The 25,079-nt window shown below is 54.9% G+C and overlaps 1 protein-coding gene across 1 annotated transcript; it reads left to right on the top strand.

Moving 5' to 3' along the window:
- GIPC1 (GIPC PDZ domain containing family member 1) lies at positions 1-24,374 on the top strand. The gene is made up of 7 exons (XM_074935659.1): positions 1-121; positions 4,656-4,988; positions 5,353-5,538; positions 10,812-10,992; positions 19,874-19,986; positions 20,408-20,489; positions 21,224-24,374. The coding sequence occupies exons 2-7, from the start codon at positions 4,707-4,709 to the stop codon at positions 21,373-21,375; spliced, it is 996 nt and encodes a 331-aa protein (XP_074791760.1). The 5' UTR covers positions 1-121; positions 4,656-4,706; the 3' UTR covers positions 21,376-24,374.
- Positions 24,375-25,079: the final 705 nt, after the last annotated feature.

Below are 25,079 nucleotides of genomic sequence, written 5' to 3'. Positions count from 1 at the left end.
GATTGGCTAATGGGCTCGGCGATGCTCCCGCCTTCCCTCCCTCCCCGAGCGACAGGCCCCGGCTGCGCCCGGCCGGAGTTTGGAGGAGGGTCGGGACCGGCTCTGTGGGGAGGCGGACGGGGTGAGTCGCGGGGGTGGGGTCCAGCTCTGAGGGGGGGATGGGAGCGGGGTGGGGGGGTCTAGCTCTGAGCGGGGATGGACGGGGGGAGGTGCCCGAGGGTGGGGGGATGGGAGCGAGGGGGGTCCAGCTCTGAGGGGAGGATGGGAGCGGGGGGGGGTCCAGCTCTGAGGGGAGGATGGGAGCGGGGGGGGTCCAGCTCTGAGACGGGTGGCCTCAGCTTGGAGGGGGATGGGGAGGTCCCCTGGCTCCAGCTTTGGGAAGGGGATGCTGTTGCTGGGAATGGGGTTCCAGCTGGAGTGTGTTTGAGGGGGCTCAAGCGCTGTGCGAGAGGTGTGGGGGGGGTGCCGTTGCTGTGTCCTTAAGGGGGGGCATTGGTGGCACGGAAGGATGGGGGTGCCCCCTGTGGGGTTTATGCCGGGGAGGGGCAGAGGCTCACAGTACGTGTGGGATTCACTGAAGGCTATGAAGTAGTGGGAATAGTACCCAGGAGTCCTGGCTCTCAGTACCCTCCTGTAACCACCATACAGAGCTCCCCCCTCCCCCCTTTGTGCAAATGCATAGGGGTCCCAGCCCTGCAGACTTGTGCAGGATACAATGGATGTTTGAGGTGCTGGGCTGTACTTGGAGACCAGGGACAAAAGTTAAAGCAGGAAACTGGGTGCCAGGTTCCTGGTTATATTCACAGTATCATCATCAACTCCCTGTGTGACCAGGAAGTCTTGTTTGTACTCAGTTTCCCTATTTGGAAAATATGGGTAAAGAGACTCGGGAGCCTGGTGGGGTGAGTGGGGATTAATTGATGTATGTCTGAAGCACTTTGAATTCTGCTGATCAGAGGTTCTAATATAGAGATGGGCAGTGTGGAATCTCCAAATGCCCATGCAGAACGGGGGGCAGCACCCTGTAAATTAGGCTTGGGTTTGGTTTAGGTTCTTCTCCACACCCCCCCCGTGTGAAAGATCAAAAGGTTCTGACTTAAGTTCAAAGTTTGCTGTGCAAAATTTACTGGAGATTCCCCATGTTTGCTTGTCTATTTAGTATCTTTTAGCCTGTTCCTCCCCTTACCTTTTCCTGTCTAACGAAGGCAGGTGGTGAGAGGTTTGCAGAGGAGTGTCTGGTGCATAGTGCAGCAACGGGAACTAACATCACCCTTTTAGGTGTTTGTTTCTCCTCTGAGTGTGACATGGGGCATGAGGGCAACACAGTGAAGACTACAAATGCTACAAAACAAAAGAAATAATCATTCCTCGTGTTGATCATCCCTCAAATGAGTTCAACAACCTCTACTGTCTGAGGAGTCAGGGAAAAACACAGCAGCCTTTCTACTACAGGTGGTAAACCACTGAATTAATTATCCCCCAGATCAAATCCCACTCCATGGTCATTCGGGCTCCCAGAGAATGGTGGGGAATGCTTGGGTAGGTGTGTTCACTGAGGGCAGCGCGTGCTGCTCCTTCCCTGTATCTGCTGTTCTAGCTCTGGCGGATCATGTTATAATCTCTTGTCAGCCAGGCTGGGGATTAGTTTTCTCTCTCTGCCACAGAAAGGTACTAGGGACTGCTGGTGTTTGCAGCACTTGCAGTTTAGCAGGGGTGGGGGGGTGGGAAGAGATTAGTAGAAGTTCGATATGCATGATTGAGCAGCCAGAGCCCAGTCACTGAATGCATAGAATTCCCTCTATGGCCGTGAACAAAACCATCCATGTGTCATTTTGCCCTTCAAATTCCCGAATTGCCAGGTGGTGCTGAATTAAGCCTCACTTGAGAAGTAGGGAAGTATTGCTCTCCAATTTCAAAAGGGAAAACTGAGGTACCTTTTGTGGGGATGTATGTGAGGGGAAAGTGACTTGCCCAGCATGTTAGTGAGTTAGGCTGGAACTGGGCATCTGAACTGAGATCTCCTGAGTCCCATGTCTGTGTTTTAGCCACAAGATCAGTCAGGACATACAAACATGCACACGGTGCCCTACTTTTACTGGGCAATTTGAGAATCCTTATTTTTTATCCCGTCTGATGCCTCTAGGCCCCCCACCCAGCTCTGTCACCACAGAGGGGTCACTAGTCACAAGTTCCTGGGGCAGGAAACTGCTGCCACTTTAATGGGCAGCACCATTTGTTATCTCCTTCCACTTGGCAGCAGATGGCCCCAGACCCAGCAGCTGGGGAAAGCCCCCTGAGCATTTCCAGCCATCAAATTTCCTTATTCATCTGAATTGTGAATCTTTTTTTTTTCCTAACAACTTTGCCCTAAAGTTCCAAATGCTCGTTAGTCATTCTGTATTTACTTAGCAAATGCTCTGCAATCTAGAAGGGAATAGTTTCAGCCTCTGCTGAAAATGCAGCCACTTCTGTGGTGGAGCATAACAGTTGTTCAGCTGCTCGGTCCATATGCACACAAACAAAACAAGTGTCTATATAATGTCTTTATGGTATTAGCATTTCAAAAGCTGGGCAGGATAGCTGCAAACGGAACTCTAGTTCCTCCCTAAATGCAAAGACAGGACTGTGAATAGCTGTACAAGGAAGTTGTAGAGCAGATACTGGCGGTGTTATCCTGTCTGCTCCACAACTGTTGGTTGTGTGTCAGACAAATAAGTGATCTGCCAGTTCTGGCAGGTGCAAAAGTTAGGCATAAAGAGGTAGTAGCCCTAAATTGATTTAAGTGAGTAATACTCTGAAGTTGAAACTTTAAAATAGGGGGTCAATTTATCTGGCCACTTGGGTCCTGTAAGAACTTGGCCTCCTGCATTTTTTGTTTGTTGCTCTTTAGAATAGTTTGAATGAGTTAGTTATGGTAGGCCTGGCCATAATAAGACAGGCATTCAGTGCTGAGTCTGAGTCTGTCTGAGCAGGAGGTCTCAGCTGGGTCCCAAGATCCCCAAACAGGTGTGGTGCTAAATGGCTGTTTAGCACCAGGAAGTGAAGCACCATGTCCCAGGAAACTAGGATTTAAAATGGGCAAAGAGGGCTAGGGTAAGTTCTGGCTCTGTGAGAGTGATAGACACAGTGAGACAGGAAGCAAAGAGCTGGAGGTGAAACTAGTAAGCATAAGGAAGAGGAGGAGACAGGGAAGGGAGGAAGTAGGGGAAAGACCGATGTGGGCACAGAATAGGGTATAAGGAGGATCCTGAGTGAGCTGGGCAGCTAGGGGGAGAACATGGATGTAGAGAAATTCTGCAGCATGAGCTGAATCCTCTCTTGGGGAGTGCTGTTAGGAGCTGTGGGTTCTGGGCTGGGTGAGGGGGATGGTGGGTGGTAGCTCTGGAGGCATCTTTCTGCCCTGGGTGGTGCTGGGATCCATTGGACTGAGCAGGTTCCTGACATGGAGTAATCACTGACAGGCTTGGCTGAGTTCCTCTGCCATTACACCCTCTGAGGAACGCCCAGTAGCTGGTTTCTCTGCTCTGAATCAGCCTGCCAGGGTGCGCTCCACCCTCATTCCAGAACAGAGACGTTGGAGGCTCCGGGTCTGGAAGGACTCCCGCCGAGGCCTCCCCTTCCTCCTCCATGTACTTGCTTCAGGGGTCAGGGCATTCCTAGCCAGCAGCACCAGGATCCTCAATCCTGCTGAGCCCCTGTGGAATCCCACTTCCCCTGGGAGTGTCCTTGGAGTGTAAGGGTCAGTATGCATGTCCTGCTGTGGCAGCAAGGAAAGCTCTGTGGGCCTGACATGGATTTTTCTTTGTCTGGGAGGCAGTTGGGCTGGCATTTCCCTGTGGTTTGCTCTCTGCAGTACTCTGTCGTCTCTGCTTGCCAGCAGGGCCTGGGGGTTTTACTTTGTTTCCAGGTGGCAACTACACTGATTTTTATTTTTTATTTTTAAATCATTACTTGGGGTCAGGCCCAGTGGGTGTTTTCTGCCTCCCCAGCAGCTCAGCCCTGAGGAGCAGGACTCCGGGGTTTATACTTTTCATTCTCTGCCCATACCCCACATGCACTGCAGCACTAGGAATCGTGTGAACAGCCCAGCACCACTGGTATCAGAAATGCTGCTTCCCCTGTGTTGGCTAGTGGAATGGAGATGCAGGGCCACTGCTAAGCCATGAGATCACTTGATGCTTGCTCATTAGACAGCTTTGTACTGAATGTGTTTTCAAAGCAGGCTAGAAATACCTATGGCTTCTTCTCTCTCCATAACTTAGAGCTGTGCATGGGGGTCTGGCAGGAGCTGCCACTTGACTGCTGGCTCCCACCAGGAGAGCACTGGTCTGGGGCTGTACAGTAGGTTTTGCGGGAGGTAGGCAAGGGGCAGGGAGCTTCCAAAGCTGTCACTCCTCTTTTTACATTATTCTGGTTAATTTTAAAAGTGGCTAAAGCCGTGCAGATGAAACAGAATTGAAACAAGCCTTGTCACGCCACAAGTGTGACTCCCCTACCTTTCAGGCTCCCTGATCTGGGGCTGGATTGGAGCTGATGCCCTAGAGGAGGAATGCTGCATGTCCCATTCCCTGACACCCTGTCAGCCAGTACTCCTAGGTTTTTGTTGTTGATTCCAGTGCCGATTTCCTGCCATCTTTTCCCTTTGCTTCCTACAGGTCTCTCCTGTGGGTGACAGAAACTCCCTGCTGTCTGGCCACTCCTCCCTCATGCCGCTTGGACTAGGCCGCCGGAAGAAGGCCCCTCCGCTGGTGGAGAATGAGGAGGCTGAACCCATTCGTGGCAGCTTGGGTGGGGTGGAGGTGGGCAGTGGTGGCAGTGTGGCAGCCCTGCAGCCCGGCCTGCCGCCGCCTCCTGCCAGCCTCCGCCCTCGACTGGTGTTCCACACTCAGCTGGCCCATGGCAGCCCCACTGGCAGGATCGAGGGCTTCACCAATGTCAAGGAGCTGTACAGCAAAATTGCAGAGGCTTTCAAGATCCCACCAGCTGAGGTAGGTGCTGAGCACCCAGGCTGCAGGGTGGGGAGCTCAAAGAGGATGCCCTGCAGCCTGGCAGTGTCTAGCCAGTCAGTGGGGTGGGCCCTCTGCGTTGGTGCCTTCTCTGGCTTCGTGGGCCAGCACCCTGTGTCAGGCTGTGCTGTGCCCTTGGCTTTTTGCAGGTCAATGACTCTGGGCTCAGTGGCTATATGCACTCTGAGGTCTCTGCCCAATTGGGTTGAGCCCAGTGGGGCTGGTGCTAGAATCCTGACATAACCTTGGGGATATGGGGCCTTCCCAGCAGAGATGCTGAGTGGGCAGTGGGGGAAGCTATGGTCCCCAGAGTTCCTCACTCTGTATCTCTCTTCCCGCCTCCCAGGTGATGTTCTGCACCTTAAACACCCACAAAGTGGACATGGACAAGCTGTTGGGTGGCCAGATCGGTCTGGAGGACTTCATCTTTGCACACACGAAGGGCCAGAGGAAGGAGGTGGAGGTCTTCAAGTCCGAGGAGGCCCTGGGCCTGACCATCACTGACAATGGAGCCGGCTATGCGTTCATTAAGGTACAGATGACTGACCTCTGCTCACACCATCCTAGTGCCCAGGAGGCCCTGTCACTGGCTGATTGGACTGTGGGTGGGGTGCATAGTCTGAGAGGAGGGGTGATCCTCCCAGACACACACTGTGGCGTCTTGTCTTGCTCCTTCCCTTCCTATCTGTCTCTCCATCCCCAGAGAGCTGCAGTGTGAGCCCCCGAGCACCAGCGATGCTGTGGGTCTTTCTGGGAGAATAGAAACCTCAGCAGCAAACCTGATCACATGGCGCTCCTAGTCCCAGAAACTCTGAGCCATGTGAACAGTCATACTGGACCAGACCACTGGTCCATCTAGCCCAGTATCCTGTCTTCCAACTGTGGCTGGTGCCAGATGCTTCAGAGGGAACAAACAGAATGGGGCAATTTCAAGTGATCCATCCCATCGTCCAGTCCCAGCTTCTGGCAGTCAGAGATTTAGGGACACCCAGAGCATGGGGTTGCATTCCTGACCATCTTGGCTAATAGCTATAGATGGACCTATCCTCCATGAACTGATCTAGTTCTTTTTTTGAACGCTGTATAGTTTTGGCCTTCACAGCATCCACTGGCAACGAGTTTCACAGGTTGACTGTGTGTTAATTTTGTTTTAAACAAGTTGCATGTTAATGTCATTGAGTGACACCTAGTTCTTGTGTTATGAGAAGAGCTAAATAACACTTCCCAATTCAGTTTCTCCACTGGTCATGATTTTATAGACCTCTGTCATATCCTCCCTTAGTCGTCTCTTTTCTGAACAGTCCCAGTCTTTTTAATCTCTCCTCATATGGAAGCTCGCTATCCCCCTAAATAATTTTTGTTGCCCTTCTCTGTACCTTTCCCAATTCTAATATATCTTCTTCGAGATGGGGCAACCAGAAATGCACCAAGTATTCAAGGTGTGGACGTACTGTGGATTTATATAGTTGCATTATGTTATTTCCTGTCTTATTTTCTGTCCCTTTCCTAATGGCTCCTAACATTCTTTTTAGCTTTTTTGACTGCCGCTGCACATTGAGCAGATGTTTTCAGAGAACTATCCACGATGACGCCAAGATCTTTCTTGCGTGGTAACGGCTAATTTAGACCCCATCATTTTGTATGTATAGTTGGAATTATGTTTTGCAATGTGCATTACTTTGCATTTATCAACATTGAATTTCATCTGCCATTTTATTACCCAATCACCCAGTTTTGTGAGATCCCTTTGTAACTCTTTGCAGTAAGCTTTGGACTTTACTCAAGATAGTTATTTTGTATCATCTGCAAATTTTGCCACCTTACTGGTCAATCCGTTTTCCAGATCATTTATGAATGTTGAATGGTACAAATCCTTAGGTAAATAGCAGGGTCCCCCTTCTCCATTATGAAAAATGACCATTTATTTCTACCCTTTGTTTCCTATCTTTTAACCAGTTAATGATCCATGAGAGGACCTTCCCTCTTATCTCATGGCTACTTACTTTGCTTAAGAACCCTTGTCAAAGGCTTTCTAAAAGACCAACTGTACTATATCAACTGGATCACTGTGGTCCACATGCTTATTGACTGCCTCAAAGAATTCTGATAGAATGGCGAGGCATGATTTTCCTTTAAAAAAGCCACGTTGACTGTTCCCTCACATATCGTGTTCATCTGTGTGTCTGATCATTCTTTTCTTTACCCTGTTTTCGACCAGTTTGCCTGGTAGTAGAGTCAGGCTTACTGGCCTGTAATTGCTAGGATCATCGCTGAAGCTTTTTAAAAAAATGGATGTCTCATTAGCTGTCCTCCAAATATCTGGTCCAGAGGCTGATTTAAGTGGCAGGTTATATACCACAGTTAGTTAGTTCTGCCATTTCATATTTGAGTTCCTTTAGAACTCCTCGATGAATCCCATCTGGTCTTGGTGACTTACTGCTGTTTGTTTTATTTATTTGTTCCAATAGCTCTTCTATTGACACCTCAGTCTGGAACAGGTCCTCAGATGTGTCCCCTAAAAAGAATGGTTCAGGAGTGGGAATCTCCCTGACGTTCTCTGCAGTGAAGACTGATGCAAAGAATTCATTTAGCTTCTCTGCAATGGCTTTGTCTTCTTTGACTGCTCCTTTAGCACCTTGATCGTCCAGTGGCCCCACTGATTGTTTGGCAGGCTTCCTGCTTCTGCTGTACTTAAAACAATTTTTGCTGTTAGTTTTTGTGTCTTTTGCTAGTTGCTCTTCAAATTCATTTTTGGCCTGCTTAATTATACTTTTACACTTTACTTGATAGTTTTTCTTTCTGTTTTCTTCAGTAGGATTTAACTTCCAATTTTTAAAGGATGCTTTTGGCCCCTAACGGCCTCTTTTTACTCAGCTTACAGCTCTTCCTGCTTCCCATCCCCTGCTCTGACCCGAACCTCACTTGGAGTCATTCTCTGAAGGAGCTAGGGAATCAGTGCACCCATCCCTTCCTAACCTGAGGCTGCCCCAGTCCTTTCTCCTGCCTTGTCACTTTCTCACATGCTCTGTGTCCCAGATGGTTTTCCCAGGTGCTAGGAGCTGCAGCAGTTCCCTCAGAGGTGAAGAGACCCCTTTGTGCCCCCATAGCACAGTGATAGTGACATCCCTGATCAGACTCTAACCTCCAAGTAAATGAGAGAGGCCCAAACTAGTGGATCCGATGGAAAGAATAGAGCCCTGCCAACAGAGCAGGCTTGTGGTATTAGAGCACAAATCCTCTTTGGAATCTTACAAAAGATCCCCTGGTACTGTGGTGCATTCGCTAATTCTCAGCTAATGACCTTCCCTAAGAAGCTTCAATTCCAGAGTCTAAATCACTGCAGTGGTGCAGTATGGCTGTTACCCAATAGTTGGCTGCATTACAGCAGTGGCTGAAGTGACTCGTTTATAGAGACAGTCTCAAGTGCTCTGGGTAGAGGTACAAGGGAGCCTAATTAAATATTATTGAATTAATGCACAAGATGTGTAGATTCTGCAGCAACTCCAGCTGGTAAAACCAGGACTGTCAATCATCATGCCTCCTAATGCCATGGTCTTTTGTCTCATGGTGCCATTTGGTTAGTGGGAGGCGTTGGGTTTCTAGGCCCTTGTGAAAGGATGTATGATTCATAGATTCCAAGGCCAGAAGGGAGCATTGTGATCTAGTCTGTCCTCCTGTAAAACACTGCCCAGAGAACTGCCCCGAAATAATCCCCAGAGCAGATCTTTTGAAGAACCGTCCAGTATCGACTTAAAAATGTTCAGTGATGGAGCATCCACCAGGAACCTTAGTAAATTGTTCCTATGGTTAAATGCCCTCACTGTTAAAAATTTAACCTTTATTTCCAGTCTGAATTTGTCTAGCTTCAACTTCCAGCTATTGGGTCATGTTAGACCTTTCACTGCTACACTGAAGAGTCCATGATCAAATTATTTGTCCACATGTAGGTAATTTACAGACTGTAATCGAGTCACCCATTAAGCGTATCTTTGTTAAGCAAATAGATTGAGCTCCTTGAGTCTGTCGCTATAAGGCAGGTTTTCTAATCCTTGTTGCGGCCCTTCCCTGACCCCTCTCCAATTTTTCAACATCCTTCTTGAATCCTGGAGATGGACCCAGGATTCCAGCGGGGGTCACACCAGTGCTAAATACAGAGGTAAAATAACCTCTCTGGTGCTCCTCAGGATTCCCTTGTTTATGCACTGCAGGATGGCATTAGCCCTTTTGGCCACAATTTTGCACTGGGTGATCATGTTTAGTTAATTATCCACCTTGACCCCCAAATCTTTTCAGAGTCACTGTTTCCTAGGATAGAGTCCCCTGTTGTGTAAGTATGGCCTACATTTTTTGTTTTTGTTGTTCCTAGATGTATACATTGAGACACATTAAAACACACAGTGCTTGCTTGAGCCCAGTTTACCAAACGATCCAGATCACTCTGTTCTAATGACCTCTCCTCTTCGTTATTTGCCATTCCTCATTTTTTTTGTGTCCTCTGCAAACTTTGTCAGTGATGATTTTGTTTTCTTCCAGGTCACTAATAAAAACGTTAAACAATATGGGGCAAGAACTGATCCCTGTGCGACAAACTAGGAACACACCTGTTCGATGATGATTCCCCATTTACACTTACTTTTTGAGACCTATCAATTAACCAGCTTTTAGTCCATTTAAAGTGTACCATATTAATTTTGTAATTCTAGTTTTTAAATCAAAATGGCATGCGGTACCAAGTCAAATACCTTAGACATCTCAGTATATTATGTCAACACTATTACCTTTATTGACCAACTTGTAATCTCATTTAAAAAACAAATCAAGATAGTTTGACAGGATCTATTTTCCATAAACCCATGTTAATTGGTATTAATTATATTTCCTCCTTTCAAGTACTCCTTTTCTTTTTGCGAATACAGACTAACATGGCTGTTACTCTGAAACCTTTACTATTGATGATTCTCTCATTTCCATCTAGTAATAGACCAATATTGTTAGCATTATTTTTGTTCCTAATATACTAAAAAAACCTCCTTCTTATTGTCCTTAACTCTGCTGGCGATAGATTCTCCTTGACTCTTTGCTTCCATTTTCAGTTTTCTACAGTTCCTAACTTCTGACTTATATTCCCTTTCTTTTCTCCTTTCTTCCATTTGTTACATTATTTCTTTATTTTTTTATAGCTGTCTTCACTTCCCCACTAAACCAGGTCATTTTGTAACCAATACAGTCTTCTTCCTCAATTGTGGCTTTATGGCCATCGGGTAATGTTCTTAAACCCAGTCTTCCTCTCAGCTAATGTGGCTCATAATTGTTTTCCGCTTTGGGAAACTGGCCCTTCTAAAGCACCGAGTATTTATATCACTGGTCTGGATTTCATTCTGTTTGTATTTTATAAATGTGATCAAATCATGATCCCTTGTACATAAGTCACCATTAATGTGCTAAGGAAGGACCAAGCTTGTCCTTGTGCGTGAGACTAACTACAAAGGGAAGGCCCTGTGGCCTGATGGGAGCCAGGGTTCCTGGGTTCTGTTCCCTGCTCTGCTGCTGACTCGCTCTGTGACCCTGGAGATGTCTCTGTGCTTCAGTCTCAATTGACCTGTCTTACGGGGTTCTGGACAGCTTTGTTGAATACAAAGGGCTGTGCGCGTCCCTGTGCTGAACGGCAGTAGAGCAGAGAAAGTGCTGCTGTTCACACTCTCTCTTGTCCAAGTGCATCTTGCCCTCCTGGAAGCTGTGGGGAGAAAACTGCCCCAGGACCTGCCATCTGTGCTGTGAGCCAACCAGCCTCTCTCTTGCTTGTAGAGGATCAAGGAAGGGAGCGTCATAGATCGGATCCAGGTCATCAATGTGGGCGACATGATCGAGTCCATCAACGGGCAGAGCCTCATCGGCTGCCGGCACTACGAGGTTGCCAAGATGCTCAAGGACCTGCCCAAAGGCCGCACCTTCACGCTGAAGCTTACAGAGCCCCGGAAGGCATTCGGTGAGTGAGCCCCACAGACTGCACTGGGCAGATGAGGCGGGGTGGCCACTGGCAGGCTCAGGACAGTTGGAGCATGGGGCCTGTAACAAGTTGGTTCCACCCGACGTGTAAAACGAACACGGTAGGTCTCAGTCCAGGTCCTAGTAGGGCAGGTGTCCCTGGCTCATGGCTAAGTAACTGGCTCCCCTTGTTGGCAGCCAAAGCAGAAAGGACCAAGCACGCCACAGAGACTGAGCTCCCCCATCTCTCTAGACGGGCCCGCTCCTGTGCGGGGGGGAGGCCCGGCAGCAGGGCGTGGTATGTTTGCCATTGGCCCTGTTGAGACCTTCAGCCTCCAAGGCAATTAGTCCAGCACAGAACACACTGGGCTTTGTTTTGTACGTTCTGTCCTTCCTCCTTCAGTGAGGAGTCGCATTGGGTGCTTATCTGAGAGCGCCTTTCATCATAGCCCAAAGGCCCAAACCCTGCTGGCTGTTGTGGGCACTAAGGGCCATTACCTTCTGTCCTACTCGGCCATTAAATGGGAGATGGGGAGGGGCTTTGCATCAGGGTTTTCCAATCTGTGCGTCGCCAGAATGTTTCAGAGGGCCGCACGGTGGCTCTGGTCCCATGGGTCTGGCTGGGCTTGCCTCCCTCGAGCTGCTGCTGCAAGGTGAGTGCAAGGTGGCTCTGCAACCTCCTTCAGGGCCACCCCAGCCAATGTGCTGGGTCACAACAGGCCCATCGACATTTACAAATGGGTCCTGAGCCAAAAAAGGGTGAGACTTGCTGCTTGAGGTTTGAGTGACGTGTCGTGTGGCGTGGTGGCCAGCAGGTGGCACTGTAACCTCACTGCAGCTCTTAGCCATATGGCCTGTGCACAGGGTTGGTTGAGAGGTGGATCAGTTCTGTTGCTTAATTTCAGGGTAGGGCTTCACCAGCCACGTTACTGCAGGGAACCCTTCCTCATATTGCAAGAGGGAAAAAGAGGCTTCTGCCATGCAAGGCAGATGGGATCTGGAGATTCCTGTAGCTACTGAGCCTGCACGTGGGCCTTCAGGCAGCCAGCCTGTAAAGCTGACCCCTTTCTGCTTGGACTTGGGGGTAGGTGGCCCTGCCAGGGTATCTGTGAATAACCCTCTATGTACTCAGTGATGAGAGGAGGCTGCTCACAGGACAAGTGGGAGGGGCTGACTCTGCCTTGCAGATCTGCACCCTCTTTCTCTTCACTCCCTCCCCACTCCCCCCCATCTCTATGGTGGCCTGAGGAAAGGAGTCTGTACTCACTGTCCTAAATTTCACTAAGCAGACAGGCCTGTTTCAACCCCAGCAGCTGGCAAGGTGAAGGCTCTCTCCCTACTGATCCCTCAAAGCACAAGGCTTTGAGTGAAGCCTGCGGGAAAGCTAGGTCCCCAGGATGGTGCTGAAGGCCAGGGGGAGACAACTTGGTTCCAGGCTGGACTGTTGCAGCCCCAGTGCATGTTATCCAGTGCTGGCCTTGTCAGTGGCTCCCAAACGTACCCCAGGGATGGGGATTCCAGCCCTGTCAGCTCTGTTCCGGGCAGACTCCCTCTGATCACAGTGCGACCTCACCCTCTGTCTGTGCCGCCTTCTCCGAGAGTCCTTGAATCCGGATTCCTCGGCTGTTGGTAGCACCTTCAGACTGAGGCTCTCCAGGTGCTCTTCAAATGCTGCACAAAGCCCTGGGCTGGGTCATTGTTGCTACCCTCACGTTGCCCCAGATCACACCGAGGCAGCGGCAGTGTGGAAGTAGAACCCAGGAGTCCTGGTTTGCCAACCTTAACCACTAGGTGGCGCTCCCTCCCTGAGCAAGGGATAGAACCCAGGAGTCCTAGCTCCCAGTCACATCACTTTCCCTGCTGCTGGTGTCTCAGTTCATTCATCCACGAGGTCAGCCTGCCACTACGAATGCCTTCCTCCTTGAGTGACTCACTCTGATCTGGGAAGGAAGATCATTTTCCACTTTATTTCCTCCTTGGCTTATACTTCTCAGCCCACATACACGTCCCTGGTTTCTGGAATCTGGCAACTTTCTTCTCCCCTCCTTCTACCGGGTACCAGCTGCATCTGTTCATCTCTGGCACTTCGGGAGCCCTCACGCCAGCATCCGTGCCCCTGCTCATTCCCTGCAGTTCCTTCCATGCTAATTAGTGACAGCTCCGTGGCACTGGCTGTGCGCGCAAACGTTAGGCTCCTCTGCTCGGCTGTGCTGGAGAGAGACCAGGTGCCGATGCTTGCTGGCTCTGCTTTGGCGAAGCAAATGTGAGAAAGCTAAGCTAAGCTCGGTCCTGCCAGCCCTGTGCTCTGCTGCCTGGACCCACAACTCACTGGCGGTTCAATCCAGCCTCATAACCTGCCCTGCCTTCCAGTGCGCACGGGACCCTCTGGACGAGGCGTGAGGGAAGAAAAGCTCCATGCTGTTCTCTCAGAATGCCGGCAGCTAGAGCGCAGGGAGAGCGCCGCTAGCTGCCAAGAGTAGACTGGCTTTTCACCTCTGGAGCTGCCAGAGGGAGACGTAACTTGGGAGGGCCGGGGCAGATCTGATAGCATCCAGCAGAGGGCAGCAGTGGGTGCACCCCAACATGGGTGTTACAACCTGTCTGCAGGTCATGCTTGATTCTAGGTGAGGGCGGGGATGCTCTGCGTTCCATCAGCCTGGCCTGAGGGACCGTGTGGCGTCCGTTACAGGTCTTTCTCCCGGAGGTGGCCTCCTGGGTGCACCCTTCTACCCCTGCCATGTCCCCCTTACTGCTCTTGACAGCTCTTTTCTGCTGCAGGGCCCTGGCCCAGCTCGCGTGCTCTTGCCGAGGACCCAGATCACCAGCTCCTTGCACAAACGCACAAGCAGCCTCTTGTCCTCTGATCGAAGCAGGGAGGTGGGGAACTGGTTCATCCTATGCTGGCCCTGTTCAGTTCCCACCTCCTGTTGAAACCCACCGGAGAGGCATCCGCCCGCTGGGCTCTGTGCCAGCCCTGGATCACAGGACTGGAGGGAACGCTGTGAGAGCTGCTGATAGGGAAAGTGCTGGCCTCTGGGGAAGAGCTCTAGGCCAGCTCACTTCATTTGTTCCCCTCTATGGGCAACCTGGAGCAGCCTCTTCTTTTAACCTCTCTCGCTGGCTATTTCTAGCTCCCCGGACTAAGTGGCAGTTATCCCCCATTGAGAGTGCTCAGGACCTTCCCCGTGATCTGGGCAGGGGCCAGCCCCCTGCCCCGGCTGGGGAGACTGGGGAGAATTCTCTCAATGCTCTTGAGTGAGACTAATGTACGGGCAGCACGGTTGTGCCTACGCTTCTCCATCCTCTTTGCAGCACCTCCTACCTTCTCCCTGCACACATCCCTGCCGCTACCCTCAGCCCCCACCCCCCGCTTCTCCAGCCCTGAGCTCCCCCCACACACATCCCTGCCGCTACCCTCAGCCCCCCCCACACACAGACCCCCTGCTTCTCCAGCCCTGGGCTTCCCCCCACATACAGCCTTGCAGGTGCCCCTCAGCCCCCACCCACAGACTCCCTGCTTCTCTAGCCCTGCAGGTTCCCTTCAGCCCTGGGCTCCCCCCACACACAGCCCTGCTGGTGCACCTCAACATCCTCACACAGAGCTCTGCCAGTACCCCTTGACCCAGACCCCCTGCTTCTCCAGCCCTGGCCCCCTGCCCCCACAGCTCTGCCAGTGCCCTTGCTATTCCAGTCTTGCACTTATTAGACTATGTTGGTCATGTGACCTTCTGCGGCTCCTCTGGTCTCCACGCTTTGCCAGCACCGGAGTCTTGGCGCAGACATGCCCTGCTCTCCCCTCCCATGCAGGCCCTGTGCCCTGTCCTGCCCGCTGCTTTGCTGTGCATGACTGGAAAGGCTGTTCTTTCTCTTGGCTGTGAGCTCTAGGGCAGAGGCCAGAACCCCAGCCTCCCCATGTGAGGCAAACTACTCCTCCCTGTCTGAAAGGAGCCAAGCTTTCCTGGAAAGGCAGGGGAGTGTCTCTGCATTCCCAGTTTAACACAGCCACCCCCTCCCAGCTTTGGGGGAAGTGGGGGGATGACAGGAAGCCTCAAATGCCAGTGCCAGGAACACCTGGAGCTCCATCCCCACTACGAGCCAAGCCCATGTTCCCGTTAGCAGAGGCAGAACAACTGGGCTTCTGTGCTGGGGCCAGGCTGGTCTTGCTCAGTGCTGCCCTGTGAGGGCTCTAGCAGGGGGGCTGAGGCAGGCTGACCTGGGGGCCAGTGACCCCTCTTCCCATGGCTTCTGGATCAGTGATTCTCTCTGTATGTTGGGGGAGAATAGATGCAGGGGTGAAAGTGGGCCAGTACAGTGTACCGGTAAGAAGTGGCCGCTGGTACCAGCCCATACGCAGCCCATGTTAAAGCGCTGAATAGATGGAGCCTGGGGTATGAACAGCGCCCGCCAATGATAGCCCCAAAAGGGAAAAATCCTCCCTGTTTTTTGACCCAGAACAATCTCAAACCAAGATCTATTGACACAGTGCAGCCAAGAGGATCTGAGCACCATCATTGCCAGGAGGTGTTGGAGATGGATTGGCCATGTGCTTCAGACAGAAACTGATTCCATCACCAGAGTAGCAATAAGATGGACACCTGAAGGCAAGCAAAAAGGAGGCCGCCCGAAAACAACCTGGCGAAGAGCTGCGGAAGCCGAGCTGAAAAACCTGGGGCACAGCTGGGGAACCACTGAAAGACTTGCCAGAAACAGGCAGGAGTGGAGGAGCTTCGTCACTGCCCTAAACGCCAGAGGCAGAATAGGAACGTGGTGGTGGTGATGATGATGGCCCCTCCCTGTCACCCTGTCCTCCGGGTGTATGGTAGCCAGGCCTCCCAGGGGTCTTAATGGCATTCAGCATCCACCCAGCAGAACAGGGGCTGCTCAGTGCCTGGGGCTGCAGGGACAGTGGCTGTGTGGGCACCCAAGGGGTTATGCCGGCTCTGGGCCAATCGCTTTTTACATCATCTCTGGTCCTAGTGTAGATGGGGGCCGGAGGTCTCTTGGTTGTGATCTCCTAGGAGTCTGCCTGCACGGCCCACACTTGGCCGGGGCACAGAGCAGCCTGCGCAGCAGTGTCTGGCGCCGTCCTTTCCCCACAGGTGGTGGGTTGGCTCTCAGGGCTTTGGCCTGGCGTCTGTGCATGAGGCACACACGCAGCAGGGTGGGGTGCCGGCCCGGCACGCCATCCTCTGATTGCGGCTCCAGCCCAGACACGTTGATGTGGCTGGAGGATATTTGAGTCTGAGTCCAGAGCCTTTCCCTCTCCCGTAGCCCATACGGTGCTAACCACACTGGGAATGGGCGGGGTGTCATGGCTCCTCCAGCCCAGCCGCTGCCAGGCTGTGGTGGCCGCTGCTGCTCCAAGGAGTTCTCCTTGGAACGTGGGAAGGGAAGCAGCGTTTTCCATAAGAGACCGATGCTAGTGTGTGCTTGGAGGGGCAGGGAGCAGCTGCTAGGGCCAGCGCCAGAGAGCTGGGGAACAGGTGCACGAGGACTGTAAATAACCAAGCAGTGCGTGCCCCCATGAAACTCATGTACCCCAATGCACCAGGCAGAGCAGTTCTAGCTGCCTTACAAACAGTCGGGGGAACCCGTACCCTCTCGTGTCCCTGGTGCTAAGGCATCCACGCCCCATGCTGCAGGGCCACGGGATCCGCTCTTGGAGGCAGAGTCCTAGGAGAAGTTGCATATGGCCCCCAGGCTGTACCTCGCCTTCCTGAGAGACTTGTGACCCTTGGACACGTCCATAGTGTCTGCTTCCCTCCTCTCAAAAATCACCCCAAAACCCCAAAGGAGGTTCTAGCTCTCATGTGACCCAGGCAGTGACTGCTGGCTGACTCTGCTGACAGCCTGAGACTATGGCTAACCGGGTGCAGGCGAGTGCTCACTCCTCAGTCCAGTCTCCCGGTGGTGTCATCTGCAACTGCCAGCACTGCCACTTCTGTCTCAGCGCCAACTTTCTGTGGTGGAGGCAGGATGGGAATTGGGAGCTGGGGCAGGGGGAAGAAGAGGGAGAGAAGCCGAGAGCGGAGGATGGGGACAGGAGAGAAGCACAGGGCAGAGAGCAGTGGCCTAAAGAGCAGAGCATTTATTGCCATGTTCGGTGAGAAAGCACTGAATATACAATCCCCAACAGTGCAGTTGCCACAGAGGCCAGACCTTCCCTTGATCTACAGATTTCCCTCTGGGAGAGACGGGGACGAAGTGACTTCAAAATGAAGGCCCTGGGCCAGAACTGAACGTGGCATTCTGTCTTCCACACAGAATGAGCGATACATCAGCCCCTAGAGCAGGGGTGCGTCTGCCTCAGCTTGCTCCCCTCGCTTGGCATGGGAGGGTGAATAACCAGATCCCCCCGCCTCCCCCCGCGCCTTGCGTCCTGGCAGCAGGGCACCCACAGAGTCGTCTGGGCTCCAATCTGCTGCAGAAATTTTTTTTTTTAAACGGGGCATGGGGGAGGGGCAAACCAAAGTCTCTTGGGGGGTTTCTTCACAGCCACAGTTGTCGAGCCTACCCGATAGCAAGGACATCTGCCGGAGTCTGCAGGCAGCCTGACGCGGGAGCTCGTTCGTTGCCGACGTTTATTGAGGACGCTAAGTTACCAGTCTCGCTGCTGCTCACTTTGGCAGACTCATCGGGCTGTCCTCCTCCTGGGCCGTGGGCCACAGCAGCAGAGAACTGGGTAGCGGGAGCTAGCCTTTGCTGAGGTTTGGACTGAGGAGTTCAGGCCTTCCACTGCTCCGCATTTAATGTCCTCTCTGCCCCTGCGCGAAGGGCGTGGGGAGGTAGAAAAGTGGCAAAGCACCAGCTGCCTCCAAAAGCTTTGCCCGGGCAGGCCACGAGGAGTGTGAGGGCAGCATGACATGGAATTTAATGCAGAAATAAATAGGGGCTCCTACAGCGGTGTGTACAGCCTGCTGTATTGGGCTGGGGCAGTGAGGTGGGGGGAGCCATGTTGCTGCATGTGTCCCCATCTTCCTTTTCCCCAAGCTGCCGTCCCTCGCCCTCTGGCTCAGCACACCCAGGGCCTCTCATCCCATTTGTGAAGGACAAACTGCAAGTGAAGCAGCCTCTGAAGAGCCTACGATGAGAAGGGACCTCCTGCACCCTGCGAGTGGAGCCCCTCTTGGATAATTCTTGCCCCGCGCCTGCCCCAGCATCCATGCTCCATACACAGGATCTCTGCTCCCATGGCCGGCACCCTGGCTGCATGGCCTTCGCCCTCCGCCTCCAGACAGCTCTAACAAGCAAGAAAGCGGGGGCCCTCAGACTCCCCCCCCCCCCCCCCTCGCACTTGGAGGCACCTCTTTGGCACAGCAGCTGGGCTTTGGGAATGTCATTGAGGGGCAGAGAGGAGACCAAGGCTAGCAGGAAGCAATGGATCCAGGGGCTGGTAGGAAAAGGAGCACAGCAGACTGCTCTCCCGTGCCCCTTCTGGCAGGGACTGAGCAACACACAGCCCAGTGCCTAGGCATTTATACCATATTCCTGCTGCCATCTGTGTCCAGCGTGGGCGTTTTAGGGAATGGGCTCAGGGGACCCCTCCCCTGTATGTCAGAAGCAGGAAAGTGGCTGATCTGATGACATCTTCCCAGATTATTTTTACTTCGTGGGACTGTGGGAAACATCAGTGGGGCTGGATCTCCCCAGCACACAGTAAAGACTGGCTGGAGAGGCGCATCACAGGCTGTTAACCCTTTGGCAGCCTGCAGGTCCCCTCGGCCCTGGCAGCTGCTGTTCTAACTGGCCTGAATAGAGAGTCTCTTTTAGAAACACAACAGCTGGGTTGGCTGCCCCATGAGGGTTTTAATGGGATGATGCTGAAGCAGCTCGGTCCCTTGTGGGGAGAGGAAACGGAGTGACCAGTGCCGTGTATCAGCTCAAGGGGACAGCGCTGTCCGGGGCAATGTTGGCCGCTCCGGAAGTGCATTGGAACAGAGGTCCCTGCAGGCGTGGGAGCTGCTGCAGGATGCACCATGGCTTTCCTGGGGATTCCAGGCTGCCCAAGGGCAGGAAGAAACCGATCACATACTGGAGGAAAGAGGAGCTTGTGGGATCCCACACTGCTGCTGGCAAGAACTAGACCCACCCAGGAGACAGAAAGGCCTGGGGGTTCCATGAGGCTTGCACTGTGGCTTCTTGTCCCCATGCCTCGGTTTCCTATCTGTGAAGCAGGGATCCCAGCCCCCTGCGAAGCAAGAGCACATCCCTCTGCTGTGGAGTATGGAGACCTGACCCTCCAAGGGCTGCGCTGCCTTGTCGAACAGAGGTTCTCGCACTGCGCCCATTGCCTTGCCGTGACTGCCAGGGGTCCCTTCTCTCCCCCACCCCCGCACATCCCTGGTCCCACATGCTGATCTCAATGTGCCTCTGCCATCCCGTGTTGTCAAACTGACGCAGTTGAGTCTTGTGGGTCCGAGCCCCACTCTGTGGGACCCAGCAGGGCAGATGGGGGGAGGGGAAGGCAGCTCTGCAGCTTCCTGGGGTGGATGTTACTGCAACCAGCCTGAATCGCAACCTGCAGCATCTTCTCCCAGCCCCTGGCCATCCTGGCCCTGGGCTCCCTCCACCAGCTCCACTGGTGCCCCTCAATCCCAGTCCCCAGCTATCCCAGCCCTGGGCTCCCCACACTCTGAGTTGGGACTGAGGCATCAGCACAACGCACACTACCCCAACCCTGGCTGCCTCCCAAGCACACCCTGCCTGCTGTGCCCAGGTGGTGGTGTCTGATACTTGGCCCCATTTCCTGCTGGAGGGTGGCTGCCCATTTGGCTGCACCGGTGCCTCGAGCTGGGCTGCGAGGCCAGCATACTGACTGCCCCCCGCCCCCCCCCACCACCTCCGGCGTGGTCTCATGGGGTCGTCTTCTTGCTGTGTTTCAGATATGATCAGCCAGCGGGCTGCAGGGGGCAAGCACAACAGTAGCTCCCAGCTGGGCACTGGCAGAGGGACCCTGCGGCTGCGGGCCAAGGGGCCTGCCACCGTGGAGGAGCAGGTAGGTATCAGCCCCTGGGAGCTTCCCCTGACAGCCCTTGGGAACCTTTCAGTGTTCGCTTGGGCTCTGCCCAGAGGGAACTGCGGGTGGGGAGCCAGAGCAGAATGAGAGGGGAGCTGTGGTCCCAGCTGTCCCAAGAGTGGGGAGGGGACAGGTCCTCCATGTGGGGCCGCTCTCCCCCACTACGATCCTTGCACTGCACCTGCTTCCCAGTCTTCTCCCGCAGCCCTGTCGATGCCCCTCAATCCCGACACGCAGCCCACTGCTATCCCAGCCCTGGCCCCCGGCCAACACCCACACCCCTCTGCCCAAGAATGGGCGGGGTTGGAAGAGGCTTTAGAGGGCCCCTCTTTTCCCATGGGTTGGGGGGGAGCTATATTTTTGCCTCGGTCTCCTGCTCAGCAGCTCTCCTGCCCCCCAGCTGTCTGCGTTTGAGGAGAGGGCTATTGAGAAGGTGGACGACCTGCTGGAGAGCTACATGGGCATCCGTGACACAGAGCTGGGTGAGTCTCCTGCCAAGCAGCCCCAAGTCACCCTGGGGCTGGGTGCCCAAAGCATCGGGGTGTTGGGGGAAGGGTTGCGTCACGGTCCGCCAGTATGGGAATCCTTCCTGGGCAGCTTGGGAGCGCCCTGCTGGGAGAGGCCCAGGCTGGAGTAGCTAGTAGCACCCCCCACAGCCAGTGCTCCTCCCCTGCTCCCTCCAGTGCCCCTGCCTGGAGGGGCTGGGGCTGGAGTAGCTGGACACTCCCCAGCAGTTAAGTGCCAGCTCTGCTGTTAGTGGCCCAGAGGCCTGCATCCCTCATGTGCAGCACTGAGTGTGAGGAGAGACGTCTCCCCTCTCTGAGAGGTGAGCAGGGCTCTCCCGGGGGCACAGAGCAGCATTTCAGGGGTTACTGTGGAAGTGGCAGTGAGCTCTGTGCCCAGCCCTGCTTCCCAGAAAGAGCTAATCAACCCTTCAGGCTCTACAGGCTAGTGGCTCCCAGGGCTCCCAGCTGCCGTGCTTCCTCGGCCGCTCCTGTCAGCCAGGGCTGTGGGCAAGAGCAGCGCGTTGGCGCTGGGGCTCAGGGTGTCTAGTGCTCCTGGCAAGGGCATGGCAGTGCTATCGTGATGCACAAAGCATTGGCACTGTTGGTGTGAGTGGTGGGATAGCACTAGGGCTGGCACGTCCAGCCACAGGTAACGTTGTGGCAGTGAACGCTCCTCATTACCCTCCCTCCCCTGTCTCTGCTCTCTGTAGCTGCCACCATGGTAGAGCTAGGGAAGGACAAGCAGAACCCCGACGAGTTCGCTGAGGCGCTGGATGAGCGGCTGGGTGACTTTGCCTTCCCCGACGAGTTCGTCTTTGACGTGTGGGGCGCCATCGGGGATGCCAAGGTTGGGCGCTACTAGGACTCTGCTGTGCCCACACTGGATCTGCTGTGCCCTTGGGCTGGGCGAGGGAGTGCTGGGCCGCTGCCCTCATGTGGACCAGGGGGTAGGGGATACACCACGGGCCCAGCTCCAGCACCGCTCTGGCAAACACTCCAGCTCTGGCTCCTCACCCCTCCCCTCCACCCAGGGCCGTGTGTGCACCTCACTGTAGGCAGCCCTTCCTGGCGCCACGCGGGAGTCGGGCTCAAAGCCTCACTCTTCTCCTCTCCTCCCACCCCCAGTGCTAGTGTTGGCAGAGGGGACAGCTGCTGGGCGTTAGGGAGCAAGAAGCTGCGCAATTGTGTGCCCCTGGGGAAGGCTGCAGGGATGGGCAGGCCCTTGGGGGTGCTCCCTCCCTGGTCCTGGGGGGCAGCAGGGGAGTGAGGGGGCCCCTTTTTGGGCCCCTTTTCTCTTCTGGGTGCTGGTCAGGAGATGGACAGGATTCCCAGCTCCTGCACTGCTCCCTGGGGTGGAGCAGGGTGTGTGTCCTGGCAGGTGCAGGGCCTGGCACCCCTATCCCCTCTTCAGTCAGCAGGGTAACCTGGCCACTGCCAGGGAGTCCCTTGGCGCAGCCTCCTGCCGGGGCAATAACCCCGGTGCCTTTAAACTAACCCAGCTGTTTGTGTTCCATGTGTGGGTGTTTGCGAGCAGAGTGCCGCCCCCTCCCCCCTGCCCCCCACCTATATGGTACACCCACCCCGCTGCCTGTCAGCACTGATCTAACCACTAACGGGAGCGAGGCTGCTCCGGGCAGGCTGCAGATGGCAGAGTGCCCGCACCAGCCTGCCCACTCCTCCCCGAGGGCATTCTCAGCTCACTCCAGCTCCCTACCCTGCTGCTCTGTTGGTACTGTGCTGCCCTGTCCCTTCACGTGCTTTAATCCTTCCTCCTCCCCAGGCTGGCGGGGGCAGGCAGCGTGGGGGGCTGCGGACCGCTCCTCGGGTGGTTCTGCAGCCCCGAGCAAGGTTGAGATCCCTAGTTCCCCTCAAAGGCAGTGTGAGACTGGGAGCTGCTGTTAACTTGAGGGCGGGGTGGCTAGCTCCCATCCCCTCCTCCTGCTCCCCTGTTACCCTCCCTGCCCCACCCAGGGGAAAGGAATCAACAACCTGCAGTGCCCCCTGCTGGCAGAGACCTGGCTGGGGTAGCTGGGAGCTCCCGTCCCCTGCTGGCAGAAGCTGTCTGGTGTGTTCAGGCTCTGTCCCAGCTGAGCCCCATCACCCTGAGACCCCTCCTCTGTTTACCTGCTGCCAGAAAGGCTTCTTTGTGGGGCCATGCCTCACCTACCATAGTGGAATAGCCTCAGGATCAGTCCTGCTTCTTGGGACTGCTCCCCCCCTTTAGGGAGGGTGGGCCGGGGGGAAGGTCCCCCCTCCAGCTACAGCCCCACCTGGTGCAGCAGCATTCTTCGGGAGCCGCTCAGGAATGACTGGGCGTCTCTTGTCATGCATCTGTTCCTGAGGCTGGAGCCCTGCGCTCCCCTAGCTGTGTGGTTCACACCCCACATTCAAAGCACCTGGTCTCTGCTGGCTTGCGGGCAGCGGGTGAATGTGATGGGGCGTGTCCCTTAGCTCTCAGACAGCCAGGCAGCGCCCACCCCCTACTGCTGCCCCTGGAGCATCGCAGCCCTGGGGGGTGGTCAGAGGGTTAAATCCACCTGCCTCCTGCTAAAAACCACACTGAGCAATCAGGCCAGGCAACAGCCCTGTGCCAGTCAGGGGCCTATTCTATTCACAGCCCACCTTTCCTTCCCACCCATCTACCCTCCTCTCCATTCTCGGGGTGGGGGGGGAGGGGAGAGTTTGAATTGTCTCCCCACCGGAGCAGGTGCACCAGACCCTTCAGGTTGTATACGCCACTGGGTCTTGTGGTGGGTTTCCCAACTGATCTGGGCTCCCTCCTCTGGCTCAGCCAGGGTCCCTTGCCTGCTTCATGCTGCTCTGACTTCCTGTGTAAAGAGATTATCCCCGCCCCCCTATTCGGGGGTGGGGGGGTGCCCTCCTCCCTCTTTCCCTCCATGGCTCCAGCATTGGCCCTAGTGTCCCATCCGTAACCCAGGCAGGTGGGTTAATGATCTCTCCTAGCGTTTACACTCTGTGATGATTTAATTGCCCCCGGAGCCCATTGTGGGGTTTCGCTCACCATTCTGAGCCTGTCATAACACTGTCCTTCCCAATCCCCTCCGCAGTGCCCCATGTGTGGATGCGCCTAACACGTCCCTCTCACACCTTACTCTGAGTGAATCCCCCACTGCACCCATTGGGGGGGGGTGAGCTGACACACACAATGCTGAATGGCTGGGGTCCCCTTGGGCTGGCTTGGAGTTTTTTGAGATCCTTCTCTAAAAGAAGCCCCACGGTTGAGTGGCTGGATCAGGACTCCTGGATTCTATCTCTGGCTCTGGGAGGTGGGGGGGCCCCTATGGATTAGACCAGGGCCGTTTGAGCCCAGGACTCCTGGTTCTGTTCTCAGCCCTGCCTCCACCTCTCACCCTTGGGCATGTCCCTCCTCTCTCTGTCTTGTCTTATCCATTCACTCTGGATCGGACTGACCTACCTCGCAGGGCGGTTGTGAGGACACGCAATGTTTGTAAAACTCTACGTGCTGCAATATTTATATCCCGTCCTGCCCCTGTTCCCAGGCTGCAGGCTGGGAGCCCCAGGATTGCTCCCTGCCCCCAGCTTCTTCAGTCACTCTCCAGCCCTCAGGCACCTACTGTATCCACGACACTAAGCCCAGCACTGGTGCTTGGGCCTGGGCCCCGGCTCAGAGGGGAGTGGGCAAAGCACGGGACTTGGAGGGGGTGGTTCCATTGCAAGGGGCTCCAGGCCCCCGGAGTGGGGAGTGACCCCCTGCTGAGCAGGACGTGGTCAGGGTCTGGAGTCCCAGAGAGCAAGGCCCCTGCGCCCCCCCCGCCCCCATGCTGTGATGGAAGTGAGCTGTGACCCCTCTGCTGAACCCCAGTCCCTTGGGAGCTGCTGACAAGGGGCAGACCCCCCCTCCTCCCAGGGCCTATTTTTGTATTTTACCTGTAAAGCATCTTTAACATAAAAATATATCGACTCTAGCCAACCAGCTGCATGTCTGTGGGGGCAGGGAGTGCGTCAGGCATGGGCCGTGCCTGGGGCAGTCGGGAACTTGCCTACAGCTGCAGGGCAGGGGTGGGCGCTGGGGAGCCTGGTCGTGCTGTGGGGCTGGGCAGTGGGTACAACAGGAGGCAGTGCCAAAGCCCCCATCCCCCCCCACTGGCAGCTCCCTCTGCAAGGGTCCGATCAGAGCATCCTTCCCAGGGGGCAGCCCTGGAGGAAAGAACAGGCAGGCCTAGCTCAGCCATCACACACACCCCTGCCTGAGGCTCCAAGGCGAGGCCCCGCTGGAGGTTCCTGCCCCCTCAATGCCTGTCTCCCCACCCTGCCCCGATGCTGGGCCCTGCTCAGTGACAGCCCCCTTCCCTTCCTTCTCAGGGCAATAGAGCAGACCCTGAGCTGCCTCGCCCCGGAGCCTGCACTCAGTGCCAGTTGTATGGCTGCCCTGGGCCTGGCTTTCTGGGGGTGGACATGGATCCCTTCAGCGGCTGCCCTGCTGCCCTCTGCGACTTCCGCCTTCCCTGGATCAGAGGGCAGGCTAACAGGGAGACCAAGGGGATGGGAGACACCAGGGGCGGTGCTTCAGCAGGGGGCATTCTC

This window comes from Natator depressus, chromosome 20, assembly GCF_965152275.1.
Source record: "Natator depressus isolate rNatDep1 chromosome 20, rNatDep2.hap1, whole genome shotgun sequence".
Classification (NCBI taxonomy): Eukaryota; Metazoa; Chordata; order Testudines; family Cheloniidae; genus Natator; species Natator depressus.
This window is presented reverse-complemented; position numbering and strand designations above follow the sequence as displayed.

Bases quoted from the DNA above. Each gene is read 5' to 3' on its own strand.
- GIPC1 (XM_074935659.1), top strand. From the start codon at position 4,707: ATGCCGCTTGGACTAGGCCGCCGGAAGAAGGCCCCTCCGCTGGTGGAG. The intron at 10,993-19,873 runs GTGAGTGAGCCC...GCTGTGTTTCAG, and splicing joins AGAGCCCCGGAAGGCATTCG to ATATGATCAGCCAGCGGGCT. The intron at 19,987-20,407 runs GTAGGTATCAGC...CCTGCCCCCCAG, and splicing joins CTGCCACCGTGGAGGAGCAG to CTGTCTGCGTTTGAGGAGAG.